This window comes from Colletotrichum spaethianum (assembly GCF_022836535.1).
Source record: "Colletotrichum spaethianum MAFF 239500 DNA, contig02, whole genome shotgun sequence".
NCBI lineage: Eukaryota > Fungi > Ascomycota > Sordariomycetes > Glomerellales > Glomerellaceae > Colletotrichum > Colletotrichum spaethianum.
This window is the reverse complement of record NW_026054772.1, coordinates 691,794-716,130: the sequence shown is the minus strand read 5'-3', so window position 1 is coordinate 716,130 and position 24,337 is coordinate 691,794. Positions and strand designations below refer to the sequence as shown.

Sequence of the window (24,337 nt, the reverse complement as noted above, 5' to 3'; positions counted from 1 at the left end):
TTAAGAGCACTGGTTCGTTCCTACAAACAAATCAAAGGACACTCGTGTGTCTCAGACCAACATGACTACCCCGTTCGACGTCAAAACGATCGCCGTCATCGGTGCTGGGCCGACTGGATTGGCGGTTGCCAGGTACCTTTCGGCGCATCGAGACTTTGAGACTGTGGTCGTCTTCGAGCAGCAGGCCCAAGTAGGTGGTGTCTGGAACTACAGCGAGCACCCGACCACCTCTCTCAATGTGCCTCAGACGGATCCGTTCTGTCCGCAGGATCCTCCGCTCCGGCCCAAGCCCGGTGCGCCTCCCGTGTTCCCCACCCCGATGTACAAGACACTCCACGCCAACACCATCAAGACGACGATGAACTACAAGGAAGCGGCGTTCCCAGATGACGCGTGGGTGTTTCCGTCTCGGCAGTCCATTTACAATTACCTGGTGGAGTATGCCAAGGACCTGCGCCATCTCATCAAGTTCTCCCATCAAGTCGAGGCGCTCGCCCTGCGACAGGAGAATGGCAGAGACAAATGGGACGTTGAAGCAACTTGCACGATCAGCGGTCGCAAGTTCAGTGGCGCGTACGATGCGGTGGTTATCGCTAACGGACACTACGACATTCCCTTCATTCCCGACGTGAAGGGTATCAAGGCATTTCACGAGGCTCATCCCTCAACCATCCTGCACTCCAAGAATTACCGCATTCCCGGGCCCTTCGCGGGGAAGAAGGTGATTGTGGTCGGTAACGGACCGTCAGGTCTGGATATCGCCCGTCAAATCAGCCCGGTATCAGACAGGGTGTATCTGTCTGTCCGGCACCCGACGCCACCAGACAAGGTCCATCACATTGGCGTAACGGAGGTCCCGCAGATTGTGGAGTTCCTACCAGATGAAAAGGCGGTTGTTTTTGAGGGCGGAAAGATTGAAAAAGATGTCGATGCTGTCATCTACTGTACCGGCTTCTTCTTCAGCTTTCCGTTCCTCCCTGATCTACTCAAGCCGACTCTTTTGACAAACGGCAAAGGCGTCCGAGGCTTGTACCAGCACCTGTTTCTCATAAACCACCCAACCCTCGCCTTTGCCGGGTTACTTGTCAAGACAGTGCCCTGGCCGGTGGCCGAGAACCAGGCTGCAGTCCTCGGGGCGGTATGGTCGAACGGGCTAAAGTTACCACCCGTCGAGGACCAGGAGAAGTGGGAGCTCGACCTCTTCAAAAGACGCGGCGACAAGAACATCCATGTGATGCCCGATGATGGAGATGATGGTCGCCACCTCAACATGCTACATGATTGGGTGGCGGAGTCGACGAAGAAAGGCAAAGAACCTCCATATTGGCATGACGAGCAGTTTTGGGAGCGTGGGATATATTGGCCGAGCAAACAGGAGTTCGAGAAGCGAGGGGGGACTGCAACGACGCTTCGAGAGATTGGCTTTGTATATCCGGGAGTAGGAAAGTGGAGGCACGTTGCGCCGAAGCTGTAGGTCCTTCTGTTCATAACGAAAGATAGAGCCTAGATCATTTAGCGATTCTATGATTGTACGTTCTTACGCTGAGATACGATCAGATACGCGCAAAGTCAAGCCTCGCCAATCGTGTGAGACGGTCGCGCAATGTCCAAACGCTGTGTCTCCAGTGATGGACCGAGAGCTCCAGGATGCTGTCGGGTGAGCTCCAGCCAAGCTCAGCAACCCCTCGTGTTCAATCTAAGAGCTCCAGGGGAGGTGGCCGAATCCGAAGTAGCGGGACAGGGGAGCTATTAGGCGAGATGGTACTGAGCGCGTTTCCGGGCCAGCCAACAGCGGTTTAATGACGGCGGGGGAAACATTTTTTTTGGGCAATCTGAGGAAATGAGCAAAGCCAGGTCTCGGAGTCCGTCGCGTCTGGTTCGTCGGCTGTTTGGAATTTGAATCTTAGAATGAGACTCTCACGGGCATGCCAAAAGGCAACGTCCCAGAACACCTCAGAGCTGCACCGATGCCCAATAGCAAAGGCCTGCGACGTGTCAACATTCTGCTCAGGTGCGTACTATGTAGCAGCAGGGCAGAGGTTGCTGCAGGGGGGGGGGGGGGGGGGGGTAATGATCGCCGGAAGCAATGGAAGCGGCTGATGGGCTGGCGCCACGCTCTAATAGTCGTCCCCTGTTCAAGCTCTTTTCGCTTGCCAGCTCGCGCCGCTTACGACCGCTAGCAACAAGACTTGCCGACGACAGCTTTCAGAGCTGTTTGACACCGTTCGTAGGTGCGGGCGTGGGCCATACTACTGTGTCGAAACATGCAGGTCTGGCAGAAGAACTCTAATGCATCCGAGCGTCGTTGTCAATGTCGTGCAGCCTGTCATCTCATATTGTAGGGAGAACGTGTGAGGACAATGACTAAGAAGAAGGCTAATATCCGCAATCCAGATAACTCCAGCTGATCGGTGCAGTGGCAAGACATACCCACCAGAAGAGCATCAAACAAAATACCCCTTTTGAAACCACTCGAACCGCGTCCAGGCATTGGTCTCCTGCTGGTCCAGGCAGTAGAGGCTGACGGTGGTCGCATCAACGCCAGGTAGGGGCACCCATCGCAGGACCGGCATGATGATTGCGGAAGACGTCAAGATGCGGCAGTGGCATCATCCCCCCGCATGGGTGTCCTTGGAGCTCTTCAGCGCTATGCAAGATGCGGCATCGCAACTTGCAAGGGAGAGCCCACCACAGTCCGGTCCGCTCAAATGCGGCTAACTGCCAACGACGCGAAGCCATCGCGCGACACGTCAGGATGCCCGCGGAAGAGATCGGCGGAGACTCGACGTGGACGGTTTCCGGTGGCCGATTCGATAGTCGTGGTATTATTAGGTGCCTGTGTTGGGTTCCCAAGACAAACTGGGCTGGACTGGCTGGCGCAGGCGCGTTTGCATGACATGGGTGTTGGAGGCTATTAACCCAGAACAGCTACATCTCCACACGAACCGATCAATCCTCACTCACCCACACACACCCAAGCCCAGCTAGGTACCTCGCCCGCTGCGTCCCGGCCTTCGGGTACCTGGCCTTTCCACCCCCATCCCCGTACTGTAACCAATATCCATCAAGTCATATTAATAAATCTCCTCTCTCTTTCGTCCACGCCAACCTGCTAATCTCTTTTTTGCCAGCCTTTTACTCTTCCCTTTCCCTTCCCGGTGTCATTGTGGCAGCTTCAGTTCTTTAACCCACGCGAAACATCCGCAGTTACCTCGTTCTTTCATCATTCATTATCATTCCCATTCTTTCCTTGAATACCTACACAACCGCAGTACCTACTCTAGCATTCCTCCTACCTTTTCTTTCTTATTTAACAACACCTTCCACCGAACCCCTGTGATCCCTTGCATCTTCAGGAACCCGCGCCGCGCCGCGCCGTAGTTTCTTTTTCCGCGATCACCGGACCTATCCTGCGACTACCCGAACGAACGACAGCACCACCGCTTTCCGACGGAGCGACCTCGCGTGCGACGAGCTTCTCTTTCCCATCTATCGACAGTGAGAAACAATAGCCAAGAGCGAGAGACGAGCCAGGAAGAGACCATTTGCGCCCTTGATTATGACGAATGCCAACGAACACTATCGATCATCCGCGACATGGCCATCTTCGTTGAAGACGGCTTCTTCCTAGGCTCATAGACGCAAGCCATGCCTGCTTGCTCGATAAACCAACCGCTCGTTCGACACTTGAATTCACAACCGCCAACATGACCGACCCCCTGCCGCCGTCCATTACGCCCGGGCCGAGCCAGCACCTGCGGCCGTCCAGGCGCCAGTACCGCCTCTCGGACGAGCGCTCGCCTAGTCGTACCCGAACCACCGACGACCTGCTGAGCCGCCTTACGCCCTTGACCGCGGTTGAGATGCTTCAAACGCCCAACACCGAGCTGAAGCAGTGCCTCGACAATTCTACTGTTAGCGAACAGGATTTCGCTATGCGCGCCGCGGTGGCCAGCCGCAAGATATACGAGTGGCTCGAGGAAGTCTCTGACTGGCCCTGGCCAGCCACCAGCGGCTCTGCCGGGTTCGAAACGCCGAACGCAAAAACCACGCTACTTGATGATGCCGGAGCCTCCGATACAGAGTATCTGGGGTGTCTTCCGGCCAAAAATGTGGCACAGTATGAGCAGCGCGTGGATGGCATCTCTCAGGACATGGACAAACTACGCATTGAGGACATCAAAACTCATGTTATGCACACACATATCATTCCACTTTCGAGGCCCGGGACGCCCAAGCTGGGCTCGCGGTCTGTTGCGGCGGCGTTCTCCTACAACCGGATGGACGATTTGACGGCTCTTCTGACTGCAATCATTATTCAAGCACTGCCAAATCTGTCCAAGCTGTGTCGACTGCTGAGAGTCTGGCACGTTCGGCTCTCTGTGCTGCGTCGGATACCTGTCTTGTTGGCTGGGATTGCAGAGGCGGAGTTCGCCCTCGAGTCTGCGTGGAATGTGCTGTCATCTCCGACAGGAACGCCGGCTGAGAACGATCCCGAACATCAAGCGGAAGACGACTTCTCGCGGCTCAAGCACGCCTTTACCGTAGTCAAGGGAGTGCTAGAAAAACAAATCGTTGCATCCGGTCGCAGCCTGGACTTCATGCTTGACAGTCTAGAGGGGTTACAAGACACACTGCCTGACACATGGCTTGATCGCATGGAGGCCGTTGAGCGGAACTACGCTGACTGGGTGGCCTTTGGCGAGAAGAAGATGAGAGAAGGGGAATGGCGGCAAAAGACTCTTGCTAAAGTCGAACATGTATCCATCGCACCCTTGGCCCTGCCGATCGTCGAAGAAGATGCAAACACCATCACCTTGCCGGTGCCTATTACCATTGATCCGCCGAAAGAAGAATCGCAGGAGACAAGTGACTCCGACACTCCCAGCGGCGGCACGGCAGAGCAATCCGATGACACAGATGAGGACGACACAATCGAGCTGTCCCCGTCACAGCTGCAAGCACAAAAGAGGACACAGTCACATGTCAGCAGCCTCGATGGCTTCAGCGAGGTGCCAAAGCCCAAACGGACTCCGTTAGCCGAGGTTCAGAACGAAAGCAGCAAGAAAGCCGGCCCACTCCAGGGTGAGAAGCAATCTGTTGTATCGAAGCTTAGAGCAGTCTTTGAGAACAACACAAGGTCCGAGCCATCTCTTGTTGACGATGCGGGGGATATGCCCGACACACTAGAAGACGAAGATGAGGTCCAGCTGCCCCCTTTGATCCGTTCGAACCGGCGAAGTAGTGACACTTCGGAGTTGTCGACGGTCATTCACGGCCACACCAGCCTGCTAGCAGACGCTTCCAGCGACATGCCCGAAGTCTCTGCGTCACCGCCTCTGCCGCGTCAGAAGCGTGCCGAGATCCTAGGACAGAAATCCGCTGCCGACCGGTTTATGAGCATTAGCCCGCCCAGCTCGCCCCCGTTCCGACCCAGCATCAGAGACCATAGCGTGAGTCCGATGATGGGGCCCCAGGACGAGGGCCTGCTGCCGGCGCTGCCTCTCGAGTCATCCTTCATTGAGGAGGACTACGACCACTCCTTCACCAGCTTGGGAACACCAAGAGAGTCCAACGCATCCGATGACCACCTACGGCAGCAAATCAGCGATATCCTGGAGTCCATCCCAGCCAATATCAAGCTGGCAAGGGCCACGCCAAAAGTCGACCTGAATCCCCCACCACCGGACCTGCCCGCGAAGAGGCTCAAGAAACCCTCGCGGGAGACTATGCGACGCACAGGCTCCAGCATGTCTATGGCATCAAGAGCGTCCTCGCGAGCGGCAACGCCGTGGTTGACCCTCGCTCCTGCGTACGCCAAGAACCCAAGACCAAGGCGTCCTCAAAGCAGAAACGACATCCGAGTATACCACCTATCCCGATCCACTGGCGAGGCCCCCATCAAGCTCTTCATCCGCTGTGTCGGCGAGCACGGCGAGCGGGTCATGGTGCGTGTCGGCGGTGGATGGGCTGACCTAGGCGAGTACCTCAAGGAGTATGCCACCCACCACGGTCGTCGCTCTGCCGGCCCTGTGGAGACAGCCAAGGTCGAAGTTCAAGACTTGCCGCGCGCTAGCAGCCGCGCCGCCAACTCAAGCCCTCCGAGCCGGCCGGCATCAGCGCTGGAGATGTCCCCCATGACGCCACTCAATGTCCGAAAGTCTAGGAAGTCTTTCGGCTCTGGCGACATGTCGGGTCCGTCTGTTTCAAGACTGCTGCCCAACACGCCAGCGGTCCCACCAATTCCGGACAAGTTTACGCCGTCTTCGGAGGACTCCAACCGGTCGCGGTCCAGCTCTCACATCAGCTGGGAGGAGGAAGAAAGCTCGTTCCTCGGACTTGCAGGCCCCACAGGCCGCAAGGTCGAGATGAGTGAGGAGAGCCGGGCGTGGGTGGAGAGCGTCAAGGAGAAGGTACGTCTTGCTAGTGGTGAAGCCCGCAAGGCCTCCGAGTTTGGCGACATGGGCAAGGTTGGAGGCACGAAACGTCTCTTTCGGAAGAATTGAAAATGATGGGCCGGCGCAAAACGAGGCATGAGGCGCAATCGGTAAGGCGCATTTTCTTTGGGTGGAGTTGCAGTGTCTACTCGGATGAGACCATTCAGTATGATGGACGGAGACGCTTAGGCAAGTTGCCTTCACGCAATACATGGAGTTGGGGACATGCCTTTGACTCTCATGAGGTGAAGGTTACCATGAAGGATCATTTCATTATGTCACCGGGGTTTGGAGTGCCTACAACAATGGCATAGCATGGCCTGCTTTCACATTTCCTTACCTCAAACCACTTCAAATCATTCCCACCAGTTATTCCCTTGATGTTCTCTTAGTACGAATACCCCCCTTTTCCCTCGATGCAATGCTCGAGTTAGTAGAGCCAGATAGTTGAAATCAAATAAAGCCGCAGTCTTAAGTCAGAAACTTGCAGTGATAGTCCGTCAGCCAAAGGTTGATGTACAAGTCAAGAGCCACTTCCGGCAGCCGCGTGGGGGCCAACGCTGGCCCGAGCATGAACGCCCTCCTAATCCTCCCTACTCGTTCCCCGGCCAAGGTCCAAACCCGAGACACACCAGCCGAGGACCCCAAGCATTCGATCGACGCCCCCTGTCCGCCCTACCACCCATACCTACACACATCCGTCAGCGTGCATACACTCCGCGGGACCATTCCCCGGCCGAACGGTATGATCAAGCTTCGCCGACGGAGGGTAGGATCAACGTCGATGGGCAGGGATCGCGATGCGCAATCCCAGCACCAGACTCAGGCCTGGCGGGCGCACTGGGAAAGCTAGGGGATGTCCGTGAATGAATCCCGAGGACTCCCCGAACAGGTGAGCTTTACTTTGGACCATCCGATGTTTCTGAGTGCGGTGAGCTGTCAAAGCATTAGGTGATCACTCTCGGTCGGTGATGTAGAGGCTACTTGTTGGAACCTAACGACTCCACACACACACACACAAAAAAAGATGGGAGACGCCGTTGAACCTCCGTCCGTTGCCGAGTGATAACCTTACTCAATGGAGGGGAAGCTTGAGCTTATACTCTGGGTTGGGGGAGGGGAGGGGAGGGGGGTGTTCGACTGAACGAGACCGAAACCACGCCCAACCATACATCGTGCCCATTGACATATCCCATCCATCCAATGCATTACCGAAAGGCGTGTGTGTACCGATGGCGACAACAACAACAACAACAACAACCCCTGTGCCTTGCTTGCTGCATTGTCTCGCTTTCGATTCTCTAGCGCTCCCTCCGGCCCGGCTTTTGTTCGTCGTTTGTCTCACGCAAAAGGCGGGCGACGAGTTGCGGTTACAAACTCTACGAACGTTGCACATGCGCCCGTCTACTCAGTCCGGTCTAGCCCGGAGACTATGCTCGAGTCTCCCCTCCCAACAGGTTCCGAGCTTTCCCCCAACACACTTCGGGCGGTTCACCAGTTGGAGACGGAATTCTTGGGGCAGCTCATTTTGGGGGAGCTCCGCCGCCGGGTGGGGTTCGTCCCATGCGGAGAGAATTTGGAGGATCTACGAAGCTTCCCTGCCAGAATTGGGGACAGTCCAATCGTCGTCTTTTGATGAAGCAGCCGAGGCAGTCCCCTCGTACAAGGCCCTCAATTTCAAGCTCACTGGCATACTGGCATACTAACAAATGGAGGCATAAATATATTTCTATGTCGCGTTTCCGTAACAATTAGATTACGCGTCCCCCCACATCTAAATTGGTAACAATATGCCGGGAATCAAAGACCGACGCGACCATGCGCTCGGTAACGGTGGCATGCGGGCATTCTTGTGTAAAAGCGTGTTCATCGTTTTAGTGATGAGAATATGATCCCTTCGCTCAAATCTCGGGATGATGAAAGCAAGGCCCCTGATGCCTACCCAAACGCCGAAACCCAATCCGCTGAGAACATCTCAGATATCCCTGTCCAGACCTTTGGGTCCGTAAATGCAACTCAATCTTGTTCATCGCACAATTCTAGATACGGCTCTTTTCGGAGAAGCTCATGGGGTCGTAGACACGCTCCTTGATCCAGGCGTCGAGGGCGACGTCACCCCACTCCTCCCACTCGACCCACTGGGACTCGGGCAACGTGGAGACACCATCGCGACGCGCCGATTTCATGACCTCACGGGCGACCAGGACGCTGGCGTCGCGAACACGCTCGATGCGCGGGTAGATGAGACCCTTGTGGATCTCGTCGGCGTTGAGGCCCGCGGCGAGGGCGGCAGCCGAGGTGTAGACCATGTCGTCGGTGACCTTGGAGGCCTTGGCAAGGATGGCACCGAGTCCCAGACCGGGGAAGACATAGACGTTGTTGCCCTGGTTGGGATGGTAGGTGACTGCTTGGCCGTCGGGGGTCTTCATGGTGAGAGGAGAGAAGGGCGAGCCAGAGGCAAAAATAACGGTGCCGTCAGTCCACTGCACAGCCTGCTCGAAAGTACACTCGGCCTTGGTGAGAGGGTTGCTGAGGGGGAAGAGGACGGGGCGGCGGCCAAGACCACCAGAGTCGACGGAAGCCTTGAGGGCGCGGACGACGGACTCGGTGAAGACGCCGAAGGTGGCAGTGAGGCCGATGAGGGCAGTCGGCTTGACGTACTCAATGACCTCCTCAAGCGTGCGGAACTGGTGGCCGTTGTTGTCGGTACGGGCAAAGTACTTCTTGTGCTCGGCAAGCTTGTCACCGCGGTCCTTGGTAACGAGGCCCTTGGTGTCGACAAGCCAGAACTTGTCCTTGGCGACCTGCTCGCTGAGACCGCGCTTGGTGTAGTACTCGACGAGCTGCTTCGCGACACCAACACCGGCGGAGCCGGCACCCATGAAGACGAGGCGCTGCTCCTCCATGGGGACACCCGAGAGCTCGACAGCGTTGATGTAGCCAGCGAGGACGACGGCGCCGGTACCTTGGATGTCGTCGTTGAAGCAGCGGTACTTGTTGCGGTAGCGGTCAAGGTAGTTGAAGGCCTTCTCGGACTCGAAGTCCTCGAACTGGACGGTCATGTTAGGGTACACCTCGGTGACGGCCTCCATGAACTCGTCCATGAACGCCTGTTGCTCAGCCACGGGCACTCGCTTGGAGCGGATACCCAGGTAGAAGGGGTCCTTCAGGTTGGTCTCGTTGTTGGTGCCGGTGTCGAGAACAATGGGCAGGGTGTTCTCGGGGTGGATACCGGCGGCACCCGTGTACAGAGCGAGCTTGCCGATCTGCAGTTGTTAGCCGTGCACCGTTGCAAGACAGACGAGGCACTTACAGAGATACCAACACCATTGACGCCGAGGTCACCAAGACCCAGAATACGGGAACCGTCTGTGACGACGCAGATCTCGGGGTTGGGGTAGGGCCAGTTACGGAGCATGGTACGGATCGACTTTCGCTGCTTGATCGAAATGTACAGGGCCTCGGGGCGGGTGTAGAGGGTCGAGTACTGCAGGCAGACATCGCCGATGGTGGGAGTGTAGACAAGAGGCATGAGCTCGCGAATGTTGTCCATGAGCAGGCGGTAGAAGAGATCAAAGTTCTGGGCCTTGAGCGACGACAGGTAGAGGTACTTGTCGACGTCGGTCTGGCGGGTGTTGATCATCTTCATGGCCCGCTGGCATTGCGTCTGGAGGCTCTCCATGGTGTGGGGAATGAGGCCGGTGAGGTTCCTGTTGACGCGCTCTTCAGGAGTGAAGGACAGGCCTGATTCGACCATGGCGGTTAGCTTGGAGGAGGTGTGGATGGGGGCGCGATGCATAAATCGGGTAGGGAGACGGCACGCGCGTCTTGTGAGTAGGGAAGCCATGCGGGGCGGGTGAAGGGCTGCAAGATAATGTTGGGGGAAGAGGAAAGAAGGGAGGCTATATAGAAGGGTGCAAATGAAGGGATACGGCATGTTGGGAAAGCCAGTGCGTGCAGTAGGTTTGGTGTGGTGTAAGTGGAGTGACTGCGATCAACTCACCTTTGTTCCAGAGGGGCTCGCGCAGAATCTGGTAGGCGGTGGCCTGGGTCTTGGGCACGTACTCAGTGGTACGGTATTGCTGAACCTCACCAAAGTTGTTCTGGGCGTATCCGCGGTGCTGGTCAAGAGCGGCCATTCTCATCTTCTCCTCAATGGCGGAGATGTCGACAGAAGACATAGGATTGAAGTCCGTCATCCTGCGACTGGACATGGACATGCGCTTGTTAGATATAGACGAGCGGGAAGAGCGGGCAGAAGCTACGGACGATAGCGACGGCGAGGCGGACCGGGGCGTAGAGATGTCTGAGGAGCTGGCTGAACTGAAAGGATACGACGCCATTGACATTACCGGCGCATGTGTCGGTGGGAGAGATGCGGAGAAGAAAGAGGAGGCGGGAGTGGGCGACGGGACGAGGCAATTAGTAGTTGTTGGAGCTCGGGGGCGAAGCAGACGAGCGTGATGAGGAGTATGGATAGTGGTGTAATGGGACCGGCCGGGAAGTGTGATTAGTCGTTGATGAGGAGGACGCGAAGGAGTAGACTTTGGGGAAGGCGCAGAAGAGTAATTTAGAGTGTGGTGAGGGCGTGGAGCAGCAAAGGTCGCATTGGATGGACCAACAGAGAAGAAAGGCGTTGTGTTCCCTGCAACTGGATCGCGGACGAGGAAAAGTCGGTTTAAAACCTTGTGAACTGGTCCGGTTCGCAATGGAGGCGTGCCCAGCCAGGTACCTCGACTTATACCCATTTGGACGGAGGATATGAGAATGATAGGGAGAAGGGGGGTTTCAACGCGGTTTCAGGAAGAAGGGATGGCAGCAAGGCCAAGCGCAGAGGTACCTGGTACTTGAGGAAGCCCGGGTGCGGGAGACGGGCGGACGAGGAACAGGAATTGGGATGTGATGGCGCACTTGAGAGATGGGATGGCGGGGGCAAGGGAGTGCGGGTGGGCGTGCAAGAGCGTGCGCGAGGAGCTCCAAGCTTCGATTCGAATCGCAGTTGTGTGATGTGCCTCCAAGGTGTCCAGGAGAAGGGAGACCAGGCCGTATCGTACCCGAATTGAGGGTTGGACAGGGTGTGTGTGTGTGTGTGCTTGTGTGGCAGGGTGTGCAGCGTGGAGCCGGGAGGCTAGGGGGGTAACGGGTCGACGGGGGTCGATGTTGGACCGGGGTGGTCGATGTGGAGTGTGGGAGAAGACGGAAGCCAGACCCGATCCCAGGAATTGGCAATTTCTTTTTTTCTTGTTGATGGTCGTTTTTTTCGTGCCCAATTTTGGCTGAATTGGAGAAGGCCGAGAGAAAAATTTTGAGTTGGAGTAAGGCACTAATGTCTACGGGCAGCTCTGGGCGGTAAGACAGGGCGTGTTCAAACCTCAACCAGGGGTTCAGTCGAGAGGGGCCGTCGGTGAGACGACGGGAGGCACGGCAAGGTGAAAAGGTGGTGACGCCGGGACGGTGTATCCGGCAGGTCTAGGATAGGAGGTGATTCGCACTAGCAACAGGGTGATTAGTCTAGGAAACAGCTCGAAAGCGTGCTAGTAAACGGCCTGTTTCCGTCAGCTCACAATGGTGTAGACAACGCCATGATCGTTTGCACCGACGGAGCAAACATGGAAGCTGACGAACAACAAGAGATGCAACGCGGCGGGCCATCCACAAGGGGCATCGTACCTGGGAGACTCGCAGTGGAGGTCGAGGTCAAAGTCCGTCCTTCAATACGAGGAATAAGGTGAGCTGACGGAATCCGGAAGGTCGCCGTAGGAGCGTGGGATGTCAGCCCAGACAACGGCAGTCCAGCCCAGTGTGTCCGGCGGCGAGTGGGGTCGTGCTATCAGTGAAGACGCCCGTCGAGTGCTTTTCTTTCCGAGGCTGTGGAACTGATTCAAATGTGTCGGTTCCAAGATTGTTTACTCTGTATGGCGGTAAAACGAAGCTGGATGACTCTTGACGGTAAGTGCGCGACTGCTATTTCTAGATGGCGTTCCTGCCGTGTCTACCGGGTGCCGCCTCCGACCACCGGATCGGTCTTGCCTTAGTCAGACCGGGTCGCTGCTGTCCTATGTGCAGATTACGAGGTGACTCAAGAAAGAAACACTCGAAAAAGAGCGATATGGGACGTATCGTCATTGCCAATCGGCCCTGCCCCGACAATTGTGTTCGCTTGAGTCGCTCCACATTCTCCGTTTGGTTTTTTTCTTTCTCGCCCCTGTCCTGTTCCTCTACTCTCCTCTTCCCCTTCCATCCCCTCCCCTTGCGGCCCTCCACCGAAGGGCAACTTTACAAGTCGCACCAACACGCACAAGACGTCAATACGGCCTCGGACCCGTGTGCAGGCACTCTTACCTACCGTCGTCCAGAACCTGCACCTAGCAGTGGCTAGCTCTGCCCTAAATGACCCGTGCTGGCAGACCTTTTTGTTGGGAGCCTGCGCCTCCAACGGGTGAGGATGCGCAGCTTCGGCACAAAAACTGAGAAATCCCCGACAATTACGGCACCAATTAGTTAAATGTCGGCACTTTCAATCGAGGACTAGTCAGCCATGCCGCCCCAATGTACGTTGTCCTCACTCTCGCGCCCTCGACCCTGCCGCACCGTGCAGCTGCATCCCGCTCCCTCACACCCAAAGATACAACGACCCTTAAGCCGCTCCACCGGCAAAAGTCCACTCTGCCTTTCCTGTGAGGTGGAACGCCTCGTTCATGCTCCATCGCCGGCCGGACATCTCACCGACGCTAACTCTTCCTAGTAACAACCCATCCGTGCCTCCTTCGACGTACGCAGTAATCCTCCGTCCGACGGCCCTCGGAGACGGTCACGGAGCTGTGTCTGCCACATCCCCCAACCCTCCCTCTGTGCGCACGCGACTGATGCCTGGCCAATACCTTTCGTGTCGCACTCTCTATCCGCAGACAAGGGACAAACGGCGGCGATGGCTGGTGCATCGAGATACACCACGGTGACTGCTATTGGTCGGCAAAAGGAAGCGTCGCAACGCCAGATATTGAAACGTGAGCAGCAGAGCAGGAGAACATCGATCTCTAACATCCAGCCAATGACGGCCATGACATTACGTTGGCCGATGCCCTCTTCGGGCTAGTCTCTGTCCCTACGTCCCGAACCGTTGTCCTCCAGAGCTGGGCGTCCGTGTGCAGTGTGGGAGAGTGCTGCACTTTCGGGCTGGATGCACCTACCGGCCGTCGACAACCTGTTGGGTCCGGGTCGGCCGTCGGAATTGGGACCCCTGCTGTCTTGCATTGCGACGGTGTCCCTGCAGGTACCAAAGTACGTACCTTGCCCCTTGGCATTTTCCGGGCCCTTCTGGAATCTGGCTGAACTCTTTCCAATCCGAGCCTGAAAAGACGACGCTCGAGAGACAGATTCCTCAATGGATACAGAACCACAAACGCTCGGTCAGATATCGGGACAACGAATTGTCAGACGATTACAGTCCTCTTCACGTCTGCCTTTCTGGAAACAGGCACGTTGGTCTACGATAACCCGCAGGCTGTGACCCTTGGGGATCTCGTGTTCAACACCCGATTCGGCGCCGTTTGCTGCCCACCATCTTCACACTATCCCGTGAGCGAGGTGGACCAAAGCCCCAAATCTCCAATTCATCGAAGATTGGAAAAGGGGGAAAAGACTTAGAACGAAGAGCACGAGACATCTGCATGGGCGGCATGACTCTCCCTTGACGCTGCGAACTCAACGAGCTTCCGACTTTGCCCGACCCCCTCCACATGGAGTCCACTTTAGCGGCAAGCCATCGCAGCGTGCATCCATATCGCACGCTGACGGCAGACCCACCAGTACCGAAAGCCAGGCCCTGGCTCCAGAGTTTTCATACCCCTGGCTCTGGTTCCCCCAACCGGGCTCCCACGCTCCCTCCTAACTGCACCTCCCTCCTGTTCCCCTACTCCTGGTCGTTCATCAGACTCGATAAGGATCTTTTGCGGATTGAAACAAGGACTTCCACGCGTCCAAACCGTCCTCAAGAGTCTCGACACCTGCCCCCCCACCCATCTCTAACACGAAATCGCTTTCAAATCACAGTTTCGGCCGTTTTGAAGCACGCACAAGAAGTCATGCCTGAGTGCCGCTCTCAATTTTCACTGGACAAGGCGAGCCTACTGGTGACGATACTTCAGATCGAAACTTCAGACGAAACCACGTTAAATGGACGTCCTTGTTATGATGCATGCCGCTCGCTCGACCAAGTTCATGGTACTTGAGCTCGCGCATGGCGTTCGTCTCGGCACCATGCCAACTTCGGTCGCTGCATGTTTAGGCGATGGCTCGTGGCGGTTCGGGCGTGCAATTGCATCGTGGAGGTCCGTCCGAGACGGTTGTCCATAGACTTTGAGCTGAACTTTGCTCGCAGGCGAAGAGATTGCAATGACGCCCGCCTGTAGAACCATCAGCTTCCCCCTCATCACTAACCTTGGATGGCAAGCCCAAGCTTGGCCCGTCATTGTTTACTGCCATCCATCGCCCGAGACATCATCGTAGCAGTGGCTAGCGTACCGTGATTCACCCCAGACGTGCTGAGACAACCTTCTTCACCCGCGATTTGCTCCTGGCCTTGGCGAACTTGGCATCCAGACAACGCCGCCAAGCTTCTTGTCAACAACGATCGGACGCGTCAACCTTAACCCAACATTTTGTCTTCCATCTCACCGCTTTGACCATGCCGTCCACCTGACCAGGCACCTGACGCCGACTACAATATGTATTACCTAACATTATCTAATGACCTTGTTTTCTGCGCATGCCCAGAAGCAAACAGATACTGCTGACAAAATCATTATGTTTCACCTGCTGCTCTAGAGGCATTCCCTGCGAGATTCTAAACACGACGCAGGTAAACGCCGGCCTTTAGGCGGTTGTCGTGGCACGTACATGCCAGCCAACCCGCACGAACCACACCGGCGTGGCTAGCCGGCTTCACCAGCGGCTCCTTTGAGCTAGACGCTAGAGGTTCAGACGGGCCCCGGCCCCGCATGGAGCTAAAGACGGGGGCGTCGCACCCCGCACAAAGCATCTTCGAGCTGTCATGCTTCCGACAAGCTCCGTTAGTCTCCGTAATTCGGAATACCAATTTTTCTTTTTACGCCTCCTCCATCCTACCCCGGTTTGCATCTCTCGGGCACCAACGAGATGCGGCCAAATGCAAGATCAAGTTGAGACTGCGGCCCTTGATTGGTTCTTCGTGATGAGAGCTCGTCTCTGGGGAAAGGGTTCGGACATTACCCGAACCCACGATGGGATTGCCGATGGCCTTCGCAACGGTTGGAGCTGTCCGCGTCCACGGCTTCATCCAATTCATCCACACCCACTCTCACCACAAGAACCAAGCCCTTCATTAAGGGAAGACTTGGAGGGGGTAAGCTGTCGGACTCTCCGACTCCTTCCGGGATAGCAGAGCGAGTCGTGGAGCTTCTCGTGGACGATTATGAGCAGTCAGGAGCGTCGTAAGTCGCGACCTATGAGGGCATCAGATCCCACAAACCCTTGACGTGAAAATTGGCCCCGCTGGTCATAATCATGATTGAGTTCCTTCATTGATCCGCGGGAAAGGTCTTTGGCTCGAGAGAAAAGCTGCATCGTCCTGGGTGCGGTATCGGCCTTGCAAGAAACCAATGGAATTACACGGTCCCTGCTTCCCCCGATTCCTTTCCAATTTTAGCCGGTTGGTTTCTCCAACAATGCTACCGCATGGATGAACCGCCTCTTGGGAGGTTTCCTCGCGGTTGGTGCATTGAGGACTTTTGTGTTCCAGGTAGCATTGGCGTCGGTACTGCCGCCTGTTGTCATGAATCACGGCGGTAATACCGATAATACATCCGCGTAAGCAATGGTCTCACATGTCCTGGGTGCTCCAATGGTATCATCCCTCAATTGCAAGCAGAAACTTGCATAGTCGAGAAGTGTCCACATGACTGCAGTATGCCGAGATGTGTCGAGAATGCTGCTTGCCTTGATAGAGCAACACCCCTTCCGGCGAAAGCGCAAGCAGGGTGTTGTGCCAAGCCTCGCCATCGAGAGCTTTCTGTCTCGCCGTGCCTGCACGTCGGGCTTGTTTTGAAGCACAAGCACATGAAAGTGGCAGCGGAATGTCGATAATCTTGCCCTAGGTTCTCAGGTTGAACGAGTTTGGATGAGGTGCTTCCGGTATGTTTTCGAGGCTCTCTCCAACCCAGGTGAGGTGTCGGCTTGTCTCCTCCGCCATCCTGCTCCCATGCCCCAAGAGAAGGCTCGGTGCCAACTTCTCATCGAACAAGTCACCCCAGCATATGCGTTCTCTGCTGGTTCGACAGTCGGGTCGTATCACCGCCGGGCCGGTATATCGGGACGGCGGAGGAAGAGACATCGGGTTCGTGGTGGAACCCCTCCATGCAAAGTCGCAAACGGGAACAAGAGTCGGGTCTGGGATCTATCTCCACTCAAATCGACACCTCCACCCCGTGATTTCGGAACTGACTTGTAGCTGCTGCGGTACAATGTCAAAGGCGGTTATATCGGCGTTTGGTTGAAATACTCAAGTGGAAGGTCAGTGTGCATTATGTCGACCCTCCCTCGGCCTCGGGCACCAATCCCGATCAATGTCTAGTCTCAATGGGGATATGTAAGCTTGCCTGGCCAAGGGTGCCGGTTCGGTGTCGGGGGCATCGGCATGTGGCGTGTATATACCAGTATTGGACCATAGATCTACGCGAGCTACGGGCATGGAGGTTTTCTGTAGTCGAGATATTTCTCTTTAGGGGCACACCGGTCGGCCAAGGTGACTCCCGCTCGTGTTACTGTGCTGCTAGCAATGTCTATTAGAGGTTGTCACCCTTGAAGGGGTCCTACGAAGTGGTTCAAAGGATACACGAGGCGATCGGGGCTTCCGTTCTGTATACATGTTGCCAACGGTGTGGTAGGCGGGCAGTTGAGCCGCTGCAAAACTTCCGAAAGGTTATTTTCGTCGACGATGCCGTTGACCTGGTCCGGGCCATCAACGCAGCGGCTCCTTGAGATGCTTCCGGTCTGTAAGCCACAGTGGGTATCCAAGTCCAACCATGGACAGCTGTCGTCGCTTCCTAATGCTGACCTTTGGCAACAATGCAGATCGCAGGCCTTGGATACTTGGCTGTCAATAGTCACTCTCGTTACCTGAGCGTACTTTACCTTGGTAACGAAGACATGCATGCTTGCTAGCGAGGCTGTAAGCCGCTGAGAAGTGGCCTTGTATCCTTTGTGGTTCTATGTCGGCTGGGCCATCAGGTGACCTTTCCAATGAGGTTGTATGAATGTAATGTGATTGTCGACTAAACCCAACGGCTTCGATACGGATGGGGAAACCCGTGGCTGCTACGAGAGCTGTACGAACGGCTCGCATTGCACACTACGTTCGTTTGGTCCGGTCGGCAGGGCTGCAATGGGTTCAAGGAGTGGCTTCTCGGGACCGATCCCCTTTTGTTCTCATCTCGGTTGCTTGCAGTTGATTTATGACGGTTATGGTACCGTGAATGACAGCCGAGATGAGTATACGAACAGTAGCCGAAGAGGCGGGCAACAAGCCGAAATCATACATATAGCCGAGAGCTAGAGAAAATACCAGAAATAACGTGTATAATCATGTCTCATTCATTAGAAGTGTTCTAAAGTAGGTTTTATGCGAGAATATGTTGTGTTTAAGTCGCATGACCACGTGGGTTGTGGTTCGTTTTCATCTGCCCGGCTCGCCAAGCAGCTGGTTACTGGGCGCACCTGCGACATTCTCATTGTATTGGCCGACCGTTGACTGTCATTCCCAGATTTATGGGTTAAGTAACAGGCTTGCGTTTGTTCTTTCATCATTGTGTGAGACCCTCTCTAGAGTCTTGTTTCTAGATGAATTTGTCTTCCTCGAAAGGGCGGCATGATGGTAGCTGTCAGCAACGCATCGCGCATTTGCCGTGTCGAAAAGTGTCGTGGAGTTGAGTCTCGCAGTTCCTCGATACAGAAAATGCAAGGACAGCCGTGATAGACTATGTTCCGACTTGTATTTGTGTGACGCAAGGCAAAGGCAGGCGGGCCTTCGCGTGGGTATCATTAAGTTCCTCAGCCCCTCCGCCTAGGAGCCGTCTCGATCTTCGTGTGCTTCTGATCTTCCAGACGTTGGCTATTGCCAACGCCTAAGCGTAGTGTTACCGTGGCCGAATCGACTGCATCTCGTACGTCTGCCACCCCGAGGTGTCTGAAGGACCAGACGGCCGACCATTCCGTCCACTCGGCGCCATATTCATCAGGTCGTGGAAGCTCCCCAGCACCTTGTCTTCCCGTTCGGGTTGATACTTCTCCGCCGCTGCAGGAAAGCCACCCAGCATTTTGTCTTCATGCCCATCCTCGAAGGTATCGGGGCCGTGGTGGTATGCGCCGAGCTCGGCCGTAGGCGCCCCGAGTACCTTGGCCTCGCTCTGTGAAAATGTGTCGGGACCATGCTGGAAGGCACCCAACTCAGCCTGGGGGGCCGCTACCAGTGACGTCTCACGATTGATATCAAATGTTTCCGGCCCATGATGGAAATCACCGAGTTCGTGCTGGCGCCTAGGAATATCTCGCACGGCCACTTCCAGCTCGTGTGCGCTTGGAAGCGGGTCGGGATCGTTGAGGTTTGTTGTAGAGTTGGCTTGTGACGAAGCGTTTGTTGAGACTCCAAAACGCGCTGTTGATTCAAAGGACGGGCTGGCGGCGGCCGGCGCAAACTCGTTGTGTATATCAGGATGATCGAACTGATGACGGGGCACCGCCGCGGGCACCGCGAGCCCACTCGCGGATACATGCTGTGGCCATGATCGCAGGCTACGGGATTCTGAAGGAGACGAGGCAGTAACAGGTACCGGGTAGCTCATCGTCGCTGGGGATCCTCCACCCCTGACCGGTACAGGGTAACTCACGGTCGCGGGAGACCCTCCGGCGTATCCCGGATAGCTCGCGTCGGCCCGCTGCACCCCGTAAGGCAGCGCGTAACTTCCGTCCGCCGGAGACTCCTCCGCCGCCGAAAAAGATCCCGCCCCAGGGCTACCGCGATTCTTCGCTTCGACTTCACTGTACTGCGTGGTGGCAGCTTGCTGGCGTCGCCACCAAAAGAACGCGATGGCACCGATCAAGCCCACAACCCCGATTGCGACCCCGACGCCTATTCCCGCTCCAGCACCGGGGAAATACCCCTTGATGTTGATATCGCCGCCGCAGTGGATGTGCTCGCTCCGCCGGTCGATGTCGCTGCGCCTGTTTGTGATGCGGTCGTGGTCGTCGCCTTAGATGTAGCTGTCGCGCCCGAGGCCGTCGAAGCAGTGGGGAGTGTCGCCGAGTTCGTGCTCACCGCCACGCTGGTGGAATAAATGGTTGAATACGCTCCGTCGTTGACGGCGCTGACACTCGAAATGACCCAGTGCTGCCCAGGCTGCGTCTCCGCCACGCCCGCCGAACCCTCTACATCCTTATTCAGAAAGAGATTGGCCTTGGGGTGCACATCGAGCACGTAGCTGGTGCCGTTGGCGACGTTGGCCAATTTGTACTCGCCCGGTCTTCCTTCCCATGTTGTTATGTCCCAAATCTGAGAGTCGTCCGTTGACGAATCCTGCAGGCACGCCACAGTGGCCCCAACCGCGGGCTCTTTCGCATCGTAACACACTCCCAACTGCTGCTTCACGCCCGCCTGGTCGAGGCGCATAAGATAGCGGCCTTTGACGTCGCCGAACGGTTGGAACTGCCAGGCGGCCGTGCCGTCGGTTATGGGATGCACTCGCAGGCCGACATCTCGAAGAATGAGGTTGAGAGCGAAGGGTCCGGTACTATTGTCGACGCGCGTTTCCGAAAGGCGGTACCACGCATTCGGGTCCAGTGCCGCCATCGTGGATGCGGTCGCGGCCTTGTGGTTGTCGTCGATTCTGCGTCGTTGACCGGTAACAGGGCTAAAGAAAGGGGGGGGATGCAACGGACAGATAGAAGGCCGGGTTCCGCTGCAGAGAGGATGGGGAATGTTTTTTGATCAATCGACGGTCCGCGACCGCATGGGGGGTGCGCCGGATCCTAGAGAAATGACATCGCAGGGGTACGACTGGCCGTTGCGGGCCCAGATGCCGCGCACCGTGGAGACGTCCTGCGCGGATACGGTTCGAAAATGCCTAAAAGGACCGCCAAGCGCATCCATGTGCCAGGCGATGCAACGTCGCTGCCGCTGTTGAGCGCGTGGCGAGGGCTAAGCTGAGAAGTGCAATTATAGAAAACCACACACGACAGGGGGCAATGCCCAAATCCAGGGGCTTGGTGTCCCCGGTGTGGTTCGATCTCTCGCAGCCCATTTGATGACGTTGGACACTGCTTCGACGGGCTGATAATGATTCGCTGTCGAGCGTCCAGATGCGCGAGACTCAGCCGCGCTCAGCACTCCTATTTGTTGGCTGTTCCTTGTATTGCTGGGCTGACTTGGCGCGTACATCGAGTGATCTCAAGGCTTGTGGCGCCGCGCTTGTGAGAGCGTCAGTCAGGGGTATGTTTTCAAGCGTCGAATATCGAGCGTCGACGTTCTTGCGTCAGAACGAAGAAGCACAACACGGGGTTCGCCCTATCCGAGTGGCAGTAATTTTGGGAGATGTTGAGATGCTGCATGCATGTATGCGATTGCCGGGGGCTGTACCCTCGAAGGAGGCATGCACTATTAGCTGTAGACTTACCGATCGCACAAGAGTGGAGAGCGGGAGACCAAACGGCATGTCCAGCACTTCATCTTATCTGCACGGTTGCGCCCCAAAAGACCGGTCGTCGGTCCCATTCACCCAGGTAAGTTGCACGGGGTAGCGGGTAAGGCGTAATCCGTCCGTCATTTCAACTGGGCGACAAAGGACTTCGCCCACAGTCCCGTAATTAACCGCTCAAAATTCCCCTAAACGGCTGCCTGCTGACGGATCCCTGAAGGATTTGCAGCTGCATGTCATGGGCGGTAGGTTACACTTCCGTATTTAACGCGGTGTCTCGCCGTTTGTGTTACAAAATCTCGACGATGAGATTCCTTGTCTGTGGTTGATGCTGGCGGAGGCGGCCAAGATACTCTCGTCTCAGATCGCTGTGAGTGTCAATATTATCAGCATTAGACTTGCTCGCAACTTTCGCGAGCCGAGACCACAACGGGCATCCACACTTCAGAGAAACGTCCCAGACCGACACTATGTGTCCGATGCCGCTGCGGATGATGCAGGCGACCCCGAGCTTCTGATACTGGTGAGAGTGTTCTCCATAGTCGAAATCGATGACTGAGCTGCTAGGTCGGATCCCGAGCGTGCTGTTGGGCCACAAACTCCAAACCCCTAGTCATTAACACAATCTACTTCGGTGAGGAGATCCGGCCTATCAGTTGCACTGGGCGATGCTGTGAACCTCCCCCCCAAGGATTTTGAGTACTAGAGCTAGGAGCATCAACGAGTGCTCGTATCCATTTGAAGTCAGCGTTGCTACCTTGGGTTGTCTCTCCTCAAAATGAGCTCTGGAAGTTACTGGCCTAGAGAGAAAGACTACCTTGATTTTGGATTCATTTCCGTCTTCGGTGTTCAGGATGCCGCACTAGAAGGGCATGCTGTCGTCCATCGCCTGTCCAAGGGAAACAAGAGTTTCAGCCTTCGATGCTACAACTAGGGCGGTTGTGATGGCTACGCCTACATGGATGCTTGGGAGGGTCCCTGACTCCATGCTGTGTTATAAATGAGATGACCTGCGGCTGTTGAGAACCGTCTCACCCGTACATTACTCTAATGGACGACCGGTTCGTAATAAGCAACGCCAATGAGGCTCGGGAGTCCTTCCTCTGCTTTTGGCATGACGCTGAGTGTCTCCTAAGCTGACGATAAGGTATGGTGCAACTCGCACTCACTTCCGATCCCACCTTCCAGATCGGGAAACCCCCAGGGACTGGTGCTCCGGGGCAGTCCCGGTTGAACAAAACCTTGTTCACTATTCTCCGTGGAAGTACCCTGAGTCAATTCTTCATATTGCGATACATGCCTAAAGTCTAACTTTTAGCGACAACGTGAGAAGGAACAAACAACTGTGCAATCCAAACGCCAGCATTTATCCATCAGCGAGGCACGGCCACTCTATACCTACCCTCACGTAGACGACCCCGGCTCCTCGTTCGAAATCCTCCACGATCCACACCCGCCGTTGCTGGCCCAGAAAACGCCACTAGTAGTGATGTTCATCGTGGACCGGAGCTTACCCGGAGACTGGCACTGTCTCTGATTGCCTCTACTCTTGAAGATGTAGCACGTTCCGGAGAAGAGGTGGTACAGGCTGCCGCCGCAGTCGGACGTTGTCTGGCATGCGATGCAGCAACTCTCGGGGGTACCCGTGCGGCGCTCCTCGCGGGTGATGAACCAGTCGTGGACGGCCTCGACGAAGTATGACCGCGGCTGGCCGTGGTATGCTCGCAGGTTGTTGGTTTGGCAGGCGTCGTAGACGGTCTGCGTGGGGTTGGCGGCGACGTCGGTAATTGTAGAGGTGGTCGTCGTGGTCGTCGTCACGGTAGTCTGCGCGGTTGGACCCGGAAGGATGGTGGTTGTGGTGGCGGCCCGTGTAGCCGTGATTGTCGATGTGGTGGTCGTGAAGACGCGGACGACCTTCTCGCAGACGACTGCCTGCGGCCAGAGGAAGGGCTTAGTTGCGCATCTGCCATCCTTGTCGACGCTGAGGCTGAGGCTGTAATCCGTATCTCCCGATATCATGTGAGCTTCGTCTGCGGACTCACGGAGACCAGGGGCGTTGCCCGCTTCGGCGATGACGGACGCGAGGGGCGTGAAACGCGCCGGGGCCCTGACGGTGACCGTGGTGAAAGAGGAGATGTGTGTAGTGGTGGTGACGGTCGATGTAGTTGTGCCAGCGGACCCAGCGGAGATGGTCGGCGTGATGGTCACGGTGCTGGTCGTCGGCGTAGTATAGATGTACTCGGTGACGGGGAAGGTGTATGAATACAGGCGAGAGTACGTCGGGACGCTGCCGCGCCACGACCGGCCGAAGTCCGTGTAGCACCCTTGCTCTCCGGTTACAGTTCTGGGAGGGCTCTGAGAGAGCTGAAGCCCTCTGGCAGCTTCTTCGGCGTTGGCGATATGGGCCATCAGGGCGATGGCCGCCAGAAGGGACTTGTTGAACACCATGGTGGAATGGTTGAAACTTGACTTCGACACGAAAGGATTGTAATGTGGTTTGCAACATGTTCTTTGTGAATCTACGATGGGTCTTGTTATACCTTATAGCTGACTGCAGAGACTCACGAGGAACCTTGATGAACGCCAAAGTTTAGGAATTGTATGACAGCAACAAGACGCCATGAGCTGACGATGAGGACATAAACTGCACCCTGGAAGCTAGACCAGGGCTTGTTGCAGTGATCTACTACCCTGTGGAACTTTTGGCTAAAGTGTATAGGAATTCATTAAGCGAAGGCTTTTCATGACCATCAAATGGCGATTCTAGGCGTTCATGTGGCGTGGAACAGGTCGAGATGAAATTCAAAGCTCTGGTAGCTCTGGTGAATGCGAAAATACACCCTGATGGGAGCCTTCGTACCGCTTGCAGATTTCACATCCATGGCAGGATAAAATGGAAGCAATAGGAGCGTTGGTCCCGAAAAGAAACATTGTTGCAACGCGGGAAAAAGCAGGCTGATTGTTCAACAAAGATTAGGTGGAAATACCTTTTACTAAGTTCTCATTCACTTGAAAAAGCAACATTACTTTGTTGTCGAAGGAACGAACTACCTGGTCAACCCAATCCCACGAGACTCGACCACTGAAGGACGAACGGGACTTGAGATTCGGCCAACATAGCTGCCAACACTTAATCATAGGGACCAGTCTATCCAGATTCCACTCCCTTAGTGCTCT

General features: G+C 55.9%; 6 protein-coding genes across 6 annotated transcripts; 2 read left to right on the top strand and 4 right to left on the bottom strand.

The window, feature by feature from the left end:
• Positions 1 to 61: 61 nt before the first annotated feature.
• On the top strand, positions 62 to 1,474 carry ColSpa_01080 (thiol-specific monooxygenase; the record flags this gene model as incomplete). The annotated part of the gene is made up of 1 exon (XM_049267292.1): positions 62 to 1,474. The coding sequence occupies one exon, from the start codon at positions 62 to 64 to the stop codon at positions 1,472 to 1,474; it is 1,413 nt and encodes a 470-aa protein (XP_049123249.1).
• Positions 1,475 to 3,707: 2,233 nt separating this feature from the next.
• ColSpa_01079 (uncharacterized protein) lies at positions 3,708 to 6,506 on the top strand (the record flags this gene model as incomplete). The annotated part of the gene is made up of 1 exon (XM_049267291.1): positions 3,708 to 6,506. One exon carries the CDS (start codon positions 3,708 to 3,710, stop codon positions 6,504 to 6,506), a length of 2,799 nt encoding a protein of 932 aa, XP_049123248.1.
• A 1,970-nt stretch (positions 6,507 to 8,476) lies between these two features.
• On the bottom strand, positions 8,477 to 10,636 carry ColSpa_01078 (NADP-dependent malic enzyme; the record flags this gene model as incomplete). Its single annotated transcript, XM_049267290.1, has 3 exons — positions 8,477 to 9,703; positions 9,751 to 10,181; positions 10,441 to 10,636. 3 exons carry the CDS (start codon positions 10,634 to 10,636, stop codon positions 8,477 to 8,479), a joined length of 1,854 nt encoding a protein of 617 aa, XP_049123247.1.
• Positions 10,637 to 18,607: 7,971 nt separating this feature from the next.
• ColSpa_01077 (uncharacterized protein) lies at positions 18,608 to 19,312 on the bottom strand (the record flags this gene model as incomplete). The annotated part of the gene is made up of 1 exon (XM_049267289.1): positions 18,608 to 19,312. The coding sequence occupies one exon, from the start codon at positions 19,310 to 19,312 to the stop codon at positions 18,608 to 18,610; it is 705 nt and encodes a 234-aa protein (XP_049123246.1).
• Positions 19,313 to 19,599: 287 nt separating this feature from the next.
• Positions 19,600 to 20,316, bottom strand: ColSpa_01076 (uncharacterized protein; the record flags this gene model as incomplete). Its single annotated transcript, XM_049267288.1, has 1 exon — positions 19,600 to 20,316. The coding sequence occupies one exon, from the start codon at positions 20,314 to 20,316 to the stop codon at positions 19,600 to 19,602; it is 717 nt and encodes a 238-aa protein (XP_049123245.1).
• A 2,248-nt stretch (positions 20,317 to 22,564) lies between these two features.
• ColSpa_01075 (uncharacterized protein) lies at positions 22,565 to 23,608 on the bottom strand (the record flags this gene model as incomplete). Its single annotated transcript, XM_049267287.1, has 1 exon — positions 22,565 to 23,608. The coding sequence occupies one exon, from the start codon at positions 23,606 to 23,608 to the stop codon at positions 22,565 to 22,567; it is 1,044 nt and encodes a 347-aa protein (XP_049123244.1).
• Positions 23,609 to 24,337: the final 729 nt, after the last annotated feature.